This window comes from Panthera leo, chromosome C2, assembly GCF_018350215.1.
Source record: "Panthera leo isolate Ple1 chromosome C2, P.leo_Ple1_pat1.1, whole genome shotgun sequence".
Lineage (NCBI taxonomy): Eukaryota > Metazoa > Chordata > Mammalia > Carnivora > Felidae > Panthera > Panthera leo.
In genome coordinates, this window is record NC_056687.1 from 152,523,674 (window position 1) to 152,537,719 (window position 14,046).

The following is a 14,046-nucleotide window of genomic DNA, read 5'->3' on the forward strand; positions in this document are numbered from 1 at the left end:
GGCATTAACCAAACTGTCCCAATGCAGAAATTCAGGTGTCGAGGGTCCCCGGCTTCTCCAGGTATGTTTCTAAAGGTTGGAATGAGCTAAACTTTCTGGGTCCTCGGGGCGGAAGGCAAAATGTGAATGGGCTAGTTCGAATCTGAAGGCAACAGTGACAATAAGCGAGAACTCACCATCATCTCCTGGACATGAAACATTTCTGCACCTCCAGATGATAGTCGGTTGGGGAAAGTGATACTGACAGATGACCCAGGAAGGGTGCTTGGCCCAGTATTATAGACCTGTGGGTGTGAGACACACACAGTGAGTTTTAATAGAAATACACATCTTCGTTTCATGGCATGCAGTAGATACTCCCACAGAGACTGAAGGGTTTGGGATCTAAAAGGTCATGACTTCAAGTGATCTGAGATATTGAATAATGGCAGGTTTTAATGAAACAGAAATCCTCCTAATACACATTTTAAACCCCCCCAAACTTCCAAATTACCTTGTTCCCTTTCAGCATGTCTTTGTCTTCTTCCTGCTAAAAATTTTATTTCCTTTTACATACCTAGGAATTACTCATCGGCTATTACACTTGGTGGGAATATAAACATAGTCTAGTCCCGTGGTTCTCAAACTTTAACGTACATCAGAGTAATCAGATGGGCTTGTTAAAACATATACTGGGGGAGAGTCGTGCCCAGAGTTTCTGCAGTAGATCTGCTGGGGGGGGGGGGGGCGGGGTGTTGTTGGTGAGGGGGTTTACGGACTTCTAGTAAGTTCCCAGAAGATGCTGACGCGACTGGCCCAGGAACTGTAGTTTCAGAAGCATTGATCTGGTCCAAGTCCTGCTTTTACAGTTTGAGGTAACAGAGAAGACGAAGTGAATTTTCCCCAAACCAAATGATGTAACTTACAGAAAGGGCTGTTCTTACTACACCACCCGGCTGATCAGGGTTTCTCCATAACTTACAGCTGATCTCTTGCTAATCCCGTTTGAGGACATCTGTGTACCTCTTTTCTGCCCCAGCATTTGGTCCTGCAAAACTTTATCCTCCCACCCACCCCCCCGTCCCCCGATAGTCCTCTCTGTTTTCTGTCTCCAGAATCGCATCGTGTCCTAAGAAATGAGAGGAAAGACAGTGGCCGCAAAGAGACAGATAAGGGAAAGGGGATGGAGGAAAGGTCGAGAATGGAACTCAAGGCAAAAAGGGAGTATGAAGGAGAATAAAAAAGATGGATAGAGGTGTAGAGACAGAAGGTAGATTAGTGGTTGCCTGGGGCCGGGATACGGGAAATGTGGCAGGCAGAAGAATGGCCTCCAGAGACGTCCCTGTCCCCAAATCCAAGGAACCAAATCGTGAACACGCTATATGGCAAGGGGGATCTAAGGTTGCTAATCAGTGTCCCTTAAAATGAAGAGATTACGTTGGACTATCCAGGTGGGTGTAATGTAACCACAAGGGTCCTTATACAGGGAAGAGGGAGACGGTCAGAATCAGGGAGGTGAACTTTGAGAAAGACGCAGCTGGCCATTGCCGGCTTTGAAGATGAAGGGGACCATGAGTCAACGCAGCAGCCCGTAGAAGGAGGAAAAAGTAAGACAGATTTTCCCCTAGTGGCTTCAGAAAGGAACAGAGCCCTGCTGGCACCTTGATTTTTGCCCGATGAGACCCATTTTGAACTTCTGACCCTCTAGAACTGTACGGTAATACATTTACGTTGTTCTCAGCCACCGAGTTTGTGGTCATTTCTTACAGCGGCAATAGAAACGCCAACACGGGGAGTGACTGCTCAAGACTGTGGAGCTCCTTTTCGGGGGGTGACGAAAACGGTCTAAAATTAGGTGACGGTGATGGTTGCACGACTCTGTAAACAAGCCAAAAATCCATAAACTGCACACTTTAAACGGGTGAACTTCGCGGGAGAAAAACGGTATCTCGATAAAGATGTTATTGCTTTAAAAAAAACCAAAACATGGGTAGAATCAAGAGACAGAAGCAGCTAAAGGCTGCTCTGGGGCCTGGGGACTAGAGACAGAACTCGGGGATTCAAGGCGTCTCTGAAGTTGGGGTCAGAAGGGCAGAGCCGGGAGGGGAAGGGAAATCTGGCCAGGTCTGCAGACACCGACAGGACGTCTCAGGATCGAGCTCCAGCCAGCTCGTCCCTAGAAAACCGCATGCTCATTGTTTCTGCAGTAGCTGGTTCTGCTTCAAAGCGCAGGGACATGACGGAGGGGAGGAGCAGTCCTTGCCAGCTCTTGATTCAAAAAGAACAAAATCCACCAAAGACAACCGCCCCAAGACGCAAGAAAAGGAAGGAGTATCTAACCACAACTGAAGGAACGAATTGGAAGTGAAACATGAGCGCGCAGAATTGAAAAGACAATTATTGACTTGTCTGACGAAATCCCGACGAAAAGCATGAGGCAGGGGGGGTGGGGGGGGGGGAGAAAGAAGAAAGTGGTTTTGCTCTTCGCTAGTTCACTCACTACCGCAGGACGGGTGAGAGGGCCCCGTGTTACCACGGTTATTTTTTAACAAACGCCTTAAGCTTGGATTCTCCGCCAATGTTCTCGTGCGGCAGGCGTGTTCTTTTCCACCATTATTTTTCAGGTGAGAAAAATGATGAACTCTCGATGGAAAAAAGACAGCCTATCAGGGCTCAACAGATGATTGTGTTCCTGTTAAGAAAAGTTTGATGGAAGGCAGAAGGCAGGCCCAAGGCTAGTATTTCTGCCTTTCACCTGTCTGCATCTTCAGACTTCAGAGTCGTGAAGTCTTTAAACAATTAGTAGCTTGTTGAATAATAGCTTTGGAAAAGACAGAAAGACCACGCTCTACGGAAAGTCTTATGCCCTTCCTCAGCAGCGATGCTGCCAGAATAAGGAAATACGGAACAGATTTATCCACATTCCTGATCTTAACCCTCCCCCACTAGCTCCGTTCCTTGGTCATTAGGACCATCAGCCTGGTCGGTGGCCATCCTACGTTTCAGTCATAATAGTGACGATTAGATCAGAAAGATGAGTCACCAGAGCACCCTCAAGGAAACTGTCAGCTTTGCTGGCACAAGAGGATCGCCTTCTAATCGACGACACACGCTATCCATCTTTCGGACTCAGTCAGCTCCCCTAATCCTGAACGGAATGCCGTGTACTTCCTCAGGCAACTGCTAATCAAGAGATTTATCTAAGGGGCATGGCCCGGCCACTCATTCCTGGCCCCCTTCTCCAGCCTGTATCCTATGTCGGATCAGATGTGAAGAAAGCTTTTTGCCTGAATACCAGACTTTAAGCTCCCTGCAAAAATGCCTTCAGAGAAACACGACTTGACCGCATGCCCTCAGATGCATTGATCTTTCTTTCCTTCTTTCATTTTAGAGGGTGATAAGAACATTTTTGGATCTTCAGTATAACTCTGACTCTTGTCTTCTCTCTTAACACCTATACCCTCTTCATTAATGGTGTGTGTCACGTGAACCCTTCTGAATCATTTTCTGGACAGTATCTTTTGTTGTAAGACACCTCCAAAACTTACCGCTAAGAGTGGGTAAGTAATTAAAGTGATTTAAGTGAACGAAATCACTCCATCTGGTCTTTATCTGTTTTCTATCCAATTACAAAAAGCAATGGAGAAAGATAAACTAATTCTGAGAAGCGATTCAGAAACTCAGAGGTCCTACTCACAGCAATCACTATGAGGCTTCGAAAGCAGGTCTAACCCCATCTTCCCCTTTTCCCTGGAAACTAAGCACAGGGTGTGACAGTAGGGGCTTAGCTGGTCAGGAAGCACCTCCTCTCTGAGCTGGGAACATGCGTCCCTCATCACAGTTTTAGAGGTCTCTTGCCTGGGACAACACTTTAGAGAGAGGAAGACCATTGTTTGGGAGATCCCACAAATGTTTCACCGCCTCGTTCTAGACCCACACCCCATGATTATTTCTCATCCCTTCAGTCCACCTAGGAGTGGCCGCGGGGAAAGAAAATAGTAATTATTGGTCATGGCAGTCGATGCCAGACCGGAAAACCATCTTCTCTATGGGGACGAACGGGTAGAGGCCGGGGACAGCTCTAGGAGCTGGAATGGAGGGATGTGGGGTGTAGATTCCAGTGCACCATGGGTCAGCCAGGTTCATCTCCCTTCACTTCATCCACAGCTCCTGGCAGGGGGCTGGGCCACACAGGGTTGTCCCGTCAGAGCCTGACCAGTGTTTGCTAAATGAGGAGGATGGACTGGATGAGGCCGAGGTCCCTCTAGCTTAACACACAAAGATGTTCATGTTGAACAGTGCTGGCCTGAGAATTTATACTTCACAATGAGGGTCGGCAAACTGGCCTGTAGGCCAAATCTGGCCTGCCACCTGTTTTTGGCATGGGCTGCAAGCTAAGAATGGTTTTACACTGTCAAATAGTTGGGAAATATATACACACACACACACACACACACACACACACACACACACACACACAGACACTGCGTGGCCCACAAAGCCTAAAATCCTTACCTGCTGGCCCCTGGCAGAAGATGTTTGCCCACCCTGATCTAGAGAAGGAATGGTGTTCCTTATGATGTCCAGGGTCCACACCGGGTGGGCCTGCTGAAAATGGTGCTTCTATGACCAGGGAGAGCCAGCCACGGCTCCATGAGGGAGCAGCACGCTGCCTCCCGTGGGGAGCTTACACATTCTCACACCACTTTGCTATTGGAAGACAGCACTTGTGAATGGCTGTCCCTGTCCCTTCAGGCCGAGTCAGCATGAAGAACCCCAGGAAAAAGGGGACAAAGCAAATGCATGAGGCTGCCCTCTCCATAAGCTGAATAATGATGGAGAACTCAAAGGGATCCTTTGGGGCCAGTTGGGTTGGGATGCTGGCCAGAGGCCTTCTTGGGGAAAGCTGGGGTTTATCACACAGTTCTCCTTCCAAGTGTTGAAAAGCAGAGGGGTCTATACAGCAGACAGGGAAGGGATTAATTCTGCGTGGTTACGGAAACCCCCCCCCCCCCCCCCCCCCCCCCCCCCCCCGGCCACACACACACTACACTCTAGCCAAGCAGGCTGGGACAAGTTTCTCCTGGAAAGAGCCTAGTTCTTTAGCTGTTTTTCAGTAGAAGATCCATCTCATGGGCCCTTCCGTGGGCCCTCAGTGACAGAGACAGTCTCCAGGGGTGGGTACCTGAAGGGTGATGTTGAGGGGCTGAAAGTGACACTCCGTGTCATCCAGCTGAATGAAGTTGGATGCATCCACAGACTCGCCGTACACAAAGGAGGTTGGAGACATGATTCTGAAAGAGGCAAGCATTTAATCCGTCACCCTAAACCTCGGTCAAGCAATCCACGGTCACAGTTGTCCTGAGAACCCAAACCTCTGTCTCTATTTAATCTAGAACCTTGCTCCCTCCAGTGTCTTCACCAAACCCTTCCCTTCTGGAATTGTTACTTCTTTTTCCTATAAGTGGACACAGCCAGATTTATGTTTTCCTAAACAGAAGCTTCCAGGAATGTCTTGTTTTATATTAAATCAATAAACTACACATACAAATATGTACTGAGATTACATTTCTAAAAGGAAGACGACGACAATGGTAGCTTTGAGTTCAGCTGTTTGTTGTTTTGTTTTTTTTTTAAAGTGGATCACAAAATTATACATGTTCTGTTTTATCATTTGAAAAACATTTTGGGGATTGAGGAATAACACGACAAGCTTTTAAGAAATAAATATAAACGAATTATGTATCTGGCGTCCTACACCCCACTCCGACAGATTCATTAAAACAACTTAAATGTCAGACCACCAAAACCACGAGAAATTAGGTATTAAAAGCTGAGTCTGTTCAATGATAGCATTTTTCTTCAGACTTCAAACAGTGGCTATTTAAGATGTGGTTAAGAATTCGAGCTCAGTTTGTAGTGATGCTTTCCACATTGCCCATGTGAACAAAATTGAGACGAAACCAAGCTCGGACTCACTTGAATTCCGAGACAAATCACGGATTCTAGATGACATTCTAGAAGCCACTCACTTGCCCAGACACGGTAATGTAAGATATCTGGTACCAAACCTGAACGGACAGCAATTCATCTACTTCCAACTTACATGTATTATTTTAGAAATGTAGTGAGTTTCTGGAGTGACCAAATGGCAAGAACTGATTCCTTTAAACTAGCCTTGTTTCCAGGACCTTTGTTCCTGGAAAGGTCAGAGGTTGACTCGCGGGTGTGTAACTGATGGCTTCAGTGGGGGCTGTTAACGCCTCCACAATGAGGCCTCCTAGGGCCTGACAGCAGGATCCAGTGTTTTCTCTTTCCTCCCCAAGGGCAGGGCTTGGTTCAGGCCATATTCTCACCGTGCCTCTGATGAGGCAAGTAAATAAACCGCACGTGGTTAAAAATAGAACAGAGGCAGATCTATGCTAACTTGCAAATATATTCCTCTGATGCCTCCTGTCTCAAAGACTTGACCAAAACGCCCAGAGTGCAAGCACGCCCAGAGGCTCGTTGCAGGCACCCAGCGGCATGTGAACTCTTGCAGAATGGCCCTTCTGCAATGCGTTAACGCTTCCGCTTCTAGCCAAGGCCGGGACCCAGAAGCACTTGAGAAGTGAAAAATGAGAAACTCTGAACCTCTAGAAAGTTCAGCTTGCATCGGGGCAGGGGTTCAGTGGGTCCTCATTTGATCTACACTTAATTGTGCAAATCCTTTTTCCACTATCAAAGAGGTATGTGCTCTGTTTTCTGAAGCCAGAAACAGGAACTGAGTTCTCATTTTTCCAGGCCTGGGCTTTGGCTGAAAACCACCCGGGTTGCTTTGGGTCCCTGCAGCCTGCGGCCTGCAGCCCTGCCTTCCAACGCCAGCAACGCTGAGTGGCCGTGGACTTCCCCCTGGGCAGACGCCGTGCCCGTTGGATTTGTTCCCTGCCCATTCCGGACCACCATAGACGTCGGGAAGAGCCACCGCAGGCTCTGCAGAAGGGGTTAACAGAAGCGTGCAAAGCCAGCGCTGACTGTGAAGCTAATCGGAAAGGTGGACCTTTCTGCAAGCCAGCCAGGGTCGCTGGGACACATCTGGCTGTAACCTCTGGCCCAGCAGCGTTCGGCTGAGATTTGAATCCCAGACATCATGACACTCTGGAGGGGTGGGTGCCGGGAAAACACGCACATTAAGGTGTACAGAACGCCCAAAGAAATTATGGGGCTTCACCTTGCCGTCCAACTTCTTGTGTTACCCAGCAGGTGGGTGGGTAGCTGGGAAAGAGGAGAAAACAAGGAGGGAGGAGGGCACGGGCCAGTAGCTCTAGCTTTTGCCCTGCATTTCAAAGCTGGGAAGAAGTGGGACCGGCAGGGCCCCGGACTCCCGGCTACTCATGCAAATACAAGCAAGGCCCGGTGTGCCACCGCGGGGTCCCCCTGTGTTTTGGCCGGCCTGGCTACTCACCCAGTGATGGACGTGTCCACCTCGTGCATCAGCGGCACCGTCAGCGTGAGGCTGTTGTCGTGCAGGGACTCAGAGCGCTCCACGTTGCCACTGCGCGGGAGGGAGAGGGGTGAGTGCCGGTCAGTGCCAGCTACCCGGCAGCAGGCTTGTTTGTTCCGAGTTAGACCTCAGTCCGTCACCCTCCGAGGGCTGACTGTGCACCTTACGTGTCCTCAGTTCTGTTTCCGGTCCGTGCACAGAGTCACGGTGGGCACTGTGTTGTCCCAGTTGCGATCCCCTTCCCAAGATGTGAGTACAGGTAGTGTGTCGGGGAGGTGACCCCCGGAGACACCAGTTGGGAGTGGAGGAGGGAGACAGGGAAGGGAAGGAAGACGAAGAAGGCACACGGTGCAGGCGGTCGGCGCTGTACTGGGGTTGGTCTCGCTAGGGGCATCTGGGAGGCAGCGTGGAACACACAGCTCGTCTTCCCAACTCAGTCTTCCCAGGGAGGTGGGTCTTGGTCCACGGACTCCTGAGACCCGCCACTCGGGGGACAGGGAGCATGCATTTCCTGGCACCTGCCCCACGCACCCAAGTGGGTGGGCTCTGGCCAGAGAAAGCCTCGGCAGAGGGGCAGGTGCTGGGAGCTGAAAGCTGGCCGGTGGGTGCAGGGGCAAGGGGAGTGCTGAACGCTTATGGCGGGACCCCGCCAGCGCATGCGACTTCTGTAAGCGCTTGTTCCGCGAGCGGCGGGCCGGCAAGGTGCGGGCCCTGCCGCTGGGAAAGGGTCTGCTGGACTTGGGCAGCTGCTGCCCAGCTGGGGGCCTCACCCACCAGCCATGGAGCCGAGCAGCCGAGCCCGGGAGAGAGGCCCTGGCCAATCCTGTCATGAGAAAGATCACGGGGGCTCCCTCTGGAGACTTCTGGCTGCGGCATGTCCACACACAGGTGTCCCCTTTGGAGTGAGAAAGGGGAGTGTTGTGAGGTCTTTCTGGAAAGGGGAGGGCAAGGAGGCTGATGCTGTTGGGTGGCCGCTTTGTGCCAGGCGTATTGCACAGCATGATCTCACTGGGTCCTAAGAGGAACCCCGGAAGGGATTACCCACCTCTGACAGGTAAGGAGCAGCTCAGACAGATTAGGGAGCTTGCCCAAAGGGACCCAGAGCAAACCAGGTCAGTCTGACTCCCAAACGAGGGCTTTTCCATTGTGATTCCTCCTCCAAATCTGATAGGAGATTTGGGAGGTTGTGGAGAGGGAGGAAGAAGAGGAGGAGAGGGAGAGAGAAGACGGAACTTGCTTTTACTATTTTGTTACATTTCCCAGATGATGGGTTCTACCACATGGCCTGAGTGTGGGACCCCGGCTGGAAGCCAAGCTCATCTTCCAGGGGTGGAATGCAGTAGCCCGGAGCCCTGCTGAGGTTTGGGCACGGCTCACTGGATCGCTCCCCACCACCCCCATTCCCTGAGGCAGGCAGAGTTCCTGCCTGCTCCCTGCCCTCCTTCTGCCCCCACTGCCTTCCTCTCCCACCAGAAAGTGCTAAAGGCAACAATACTTAAATAGCAGCCCACATCCCCTCTCCTTCTTTCTCCTATTGTTCTGAAACAATGGTGCTCTGTGACTCTGACCCCTGGCTCTTCATCCGTCTTCCGCATCTGGGGTGACATCCATCACTCATAGGGCAGCCAGTCTGATGAAGCCGGATTGTCAGGTGTCCACCTGGCCTCTCCTTCCCGGGGGGGGGGGGGGGCAATAAAAGCCTTAGAATCACTGCTAGAGGCCCACCAGGCTGCAGAATGGATGGGACAGTCACGCCCTGGCCTGCCCCCTCCCCACACCCGGCATCCTGCCAGGTCTGAGTAATGGGTTCCTGAAGGAAGCGCCACCCCTTGCCCTACCAATTGTGCAGCCACCTGTGGCTGCTGGCCGCTCGGGCCCAACGGTCTCATCTGTCATCGAGTGACTGCTCCAGACCGACTGAAGTTGAAAAGTTGAGATACAGAGGCCAGACATCAAAAGGCTTCCGGTCACTCTGCAAGCTCGTGACTTGGGATGCTTTCCCAGGGTCTGCAGAGCCAGGCTGCTGAGAGAGCTCTGGAGGACTGTTTAGCCTCAACTTTATGTCCTCCTAAATCCACAAGTAGGCAGGAGATCTTCAAAGGGTGGTGACGGGGAGGACTGGACGATTGATATTTTAACTGTGGCTTTCAAGATAAGGGGCTTTAGGGATCTTTCAGTCATAACAGGGAGTCAAGAGCTGAGGCCGCCCTCTGGGGCAGTGAGACCAGTTTTCCCACCATCTGGCAAGAAATGAGTGCTGGCTAATATTCCGCTGCATGTTTAACATATAATACAGCTTCCTTAACATTTGTGATTCAAAGGCTAGAAGATTCTATTTCAATTACTTAAGCTGCCACTACTACGTGTCCCCTGATGCGATGTAGCAGTATTAATGCACAAAAGGGGGTGTTCTTGATTTTAGTAAGTTATTAGCATGATTTCTTATGTGCCCAGCACTGCATCGAGACGTACTACCCACTTAATAGGTGTTTGCTGAGTGGAAATGTGCCCAGTCTAGAGGCAGGGACCCCGGATAGTGGTTCTCAGCCTTGGCTGCTTCTTAGAATCACCCGATGAGACTATTTCAAGCTGCCAAAGCTCAGATCTCATGCAGACCAATAGACCCGAATTTCTGCAGGGTGGACCAGACATAGGTAGCTTTGAAAGCCCCCTGGGGTGATTCCAATGGGCACAGCTGGAGTCTACAGACATGTGATTCTAACAGATAGAGTTTTCACCGGGGTGCCCTGGGCTCTCCTTCTCTGACCACTGATTAGCTCTGGGTGGGGTTGGAAGGCAGGTGGAGTTCCCTCTTTTTAACCAGGGAAGTCGCTTCCGATGTCATTTATTTCCTGCCCAGGAATATCGACTGTCCCAGGTGGAGAGGGACGGAGAGTGCACCCTGATGGGTCGGCCCGACCACAGGGTTTTCTGTGGATCCAAGACTCAGCAGGAGAATGAGAATTTCCAGGTTTGATCGGCCATTTGCCTCCTTTTATTAAATTCAACGATCTCGTGCTCTGTGGGCAAACCGTGGCACGCGTCACTTCCCGCTTCAAAAACTTTCTGCCTTTGGGATGGAGGGCGGACTTCCTGAGCTACGTGGGCCTTCCGTGGCCCAGCCGGATCTCCTCCGTCAGTCGTCTTCCCCAGCCTTCCCCAGAGATGGCTCACGAACCCTGCAATGCCCACCACCTGCAATGGGTCTTAGGCTCTCCTGTGTGAGCTCTCGACGCCGTGCCTCTGCGTCCTCAGCCTGAAAACACACTCTTCTGGTAAATGCCATCCCCCGGGGAAGCCATTCTGGGTTCTAGCGATGGGAACAGACTCCATCTTCTCTATGCTTTGTATGCAGTTCTGTTAGGTCGCAGTCACGTTTTAGGTGGCCGGGAACCGTGTGATCTTCAAACAGTACGCATGGGAAATAACCAAGTCTCACACAAGCCCGAAACTCGCAAGCCCCGCCAATGGCCATCGGCGTCGAAACGCTAGTAGCCCGTGGCGCGGTCCCCCCCTTGCCAGGCTAGAAGGTTCTGCAGCATTTCCGGCCTTGCTGGGCTGGCTGCGAACAATCACGGCTGTCGGTATTGACGTCTACTTTTTACACGCGCTTAGTGTTTGTTCACCACGTCCGACTAGCGCTGAACCGAAGGCCAGAGAGTCATTGCCTCTGGAGCGGAAGTCGGACACGAAAACGCGAGGGAAAGAGAGCCAAATAAACACTGTGACATGCGGCGCTCTTAGTTTTAGGAGAGAGAACATTCTCCGAAATGTTAGTGATAATGCTTTAAAAAAAAAAAAGAAAGGAAAGAAAGAAGATACAGAAACAGCACGGAAGCCAAAAGAGACGACCGTGGTTGTGGACCGAGGGGCTCTGAAAATGTATGCTTCTGGCATCCAGTCATTCCCAAGGGAAAGTGAATCTGAATGCTGCCAGCTTTAAATAACACGGAGACTGAGGAAGGCCTCAAAGGAAAACAAAAGCGAAGGGCAGTGGGAGATACAATCAGGGCTTCTTTGTGTCTGCATCTCACCGCAGGTGCCTGCTGGTCTGTGCTTGTTGGGGACCGACCTGAGCTTCCCAAACCAGCGGCTAGAGATGGAGATGGGATACCTGAGGGCAAAGCCATTAGTGAGGGGCCCGGCATGGACTGCAGAGAATGGACAGACTCAGGGCTTGGGAAGGATCTCAGTCCGAGACTCTGGGGAATTGGTGCATCTGTGAAAATTCAACAATCACTGGGGGGTGGGGGGTGGGTGATAGTATGTTCGCTCTGATGCATGGTTTGGCTGGGGTATAAAAGATGCCAAGATTCAGAGGAAAGCACCAGACCAGGATTTCCTATGGTCGGGGGCAAAAAATCCAAGCTGAAACGTCAAGGATGTACTAGCAGAGAAAGGAGGATTTCTGGAGAAACAGCTTTTAGAGAGAAGTGCTCGTGGGGGCAGGGTGTCTGCCCTTTCAGGCTTCAGGGCACCTTGATCAGCACAGGGTGCTGTGGGGTGGGGGGTGGGGTGCATCCCCAGAGAATGTAGGGGAAGGCGTCTGGCTTTCCCTCTCCTGGCCCAGTGAAGAGAGAGGGGCATGAAGAATCCAGAGACCAGCAGGGCTGAGGCTACTGAGTAAGGACTCTGTGTGAAGGCCAGTGTGGGGTCCCCTTTGGTCCCGTCCCTGAGGGTAGCCTCAGCTGAACGGGTCTCTAGCTGTGGACAGGCTGAGGTTGGAGGATATGAGGAGGGAGAGCAGCTGAGAACCCGCAGCAGGGGGCTGGCTGTGCAAAAGCAAGAGTTAGCTTGCAAACACCCTTGCGGCCGGGGGAGTGTAGACACCAGCACCTGTTAAGGGACGGGCACTTTTCCTGCTTCACACACACCTCCCACAAGCCCTGCTGCGAGCCTCGGGGGCTCAGGAACTCTCCCAGGGAACGAGGGGGCAGGAGCAGCATCCCTGGAGGAAAGCAAGACCATTCCCGAGAGAGACAGAGAGAGAGAGAGAGGCAGGTAGGTTTCCCTTCTGCCGCTTGCCCACCCTAAGGGGCGAGAGCCTTCACTTTAAATCAAATTTTGATTATTTCAAGGGACACCTTAATCACAGGTTTGTGAATCTGCTGTGAGGCTTGAAGTGATTGAGACCTCAGAATGCACAGGACTGTCCTGGACCCCCTCCTAGGACAGCCAAAGAACCAACCCCCCCGAGTGGGCTTAAAGAGAGTACAGGACAAAAAGAAGATGCTTTAGGACTGCTGGCGAATGCGTCCCGCTTGCTGGATGAATGCCGCTGTCTCCTGGTCTCTCGCTGACGTTACGCAGTCATTTGCTCATTATCTGTCCCCCTGCTACCAGCCCACTGGTTCCCCAAGAGGAGGGGCTGTGCCAGTGTCTTACGCAGCACACTGGCTTGTGGGAAGTGCTTGGACATTTGCAGACTGAAGGGGCGAAGCGTGCCTGCCCTCGCTAGTTCCTCTCTCCTCCCCTGTAGGAAGCTGCGTGTCTGCCTCCAACTCTAGACTGGAGCCTTCTTGAGACGGTTTGGGATGCAAGACTCCCCGTCACTCATCCAGGATCCCTCTCAGCCCCAGCTCGGTCCTTTGCCCATGACAGCCACTTGGCGATCGTGCACGGGGGGTGGGCAGATGGTCCCAAGCATGACTCTTGCTGTATCTGGGGGCCGGAGACGTGGCTGAGCCGGTGCCTGTTATCCCGTGCGGCACGTCGCCCCTGAGCTGGCCCCAACGGGGCTCATTTGAAGAGTCCAGGACATGTCATTCTCTAGAATTGTCATTCTCAGCTCCTGAGGGCATTCTCCTCATAGGAAGGCTTGGGTTAGTTTCATGAAGCTGAGCTCGCTGCCTCCCTCTGCACCCCAGATCCTGCGCATTTTCAGGTCGGAACCCTGTGCCAATAACCTTGTGACTCCACAGAGCATCTCTCCCTGGTTGACTTTCGGTCCTTGACCGCTCACTCGGTGTCTGGCCTTCCAACTTCCTGGCCTCTATTAATCATGCAGGTTCTTCGTTTTGTTTTCTCACCTTTTTCAGTGGTCCTTGCCTGACTTTGGCCTTCAGGGAGTTTGGTTCAGATCTCCAGACCACCTCCAGGATGGACTTAGGACTCGTGGCATGAAAGTTTGTTTGGAGGTTAAGGCAACTATAGATAAGACATGATAACTGAACGCAATGCGTGATCCTTGACCGGACTGTGGACCAGTGAAAAGTGACTGAAGAGTCACTGGGACGACTGGGGGCAACTGGAACACAGACTGTAGATAACAGCATTGTATCAGCAGTCAAATTTCCTGAATTTGCTAACTCTATGTGGTTATTTAAGAGAATGGCTTCCTTCTTAGGACGTGCACCCTGAGGTACTTACGGGAGGGAGGCATGACTTCTGCAACTTACTTCCAGATGATTAAGAAAAAAAAAAAACCACACACACACAGAGAATGAGAAAGCAAATGGAGCAAAGTGTGGCCGCCGGGTGATGCCGGGCAAAGGCTATGTGGGAGTTCCTTGAATTACACTTGGCAACATTTCCGGTGAGTTTAAAAAATCATTTCCAGAAAAAGAAAATTCAAATCACAAAGG

General features: G+C 51.4%; 1 protein-coding gene across 1 annotated transcript in view; it reads right to left on the minus strand.

Annotated features, from left to right (window-relative positions):
- ITGA9 (integrin subunit alpha 9) overlaps nucleotides 1–14,046 on the minus strand; it is a 342,670-nt gene that overhangs the window by 62,470 nt on the left and 266,154 nt on the right. The window contains 3 exon segments of the mRNA XM_042903314.1: nucleotides 177–284; nucleotides 5,165–5,273; nucleotides 7,424–7,513. Of these exon segments, the coding sequence (XP_042759248.1) occupies nucleotides 177–284; nucleotides 5,165–5,273; nucleotides 7,424–7,513 (307 nt within the window).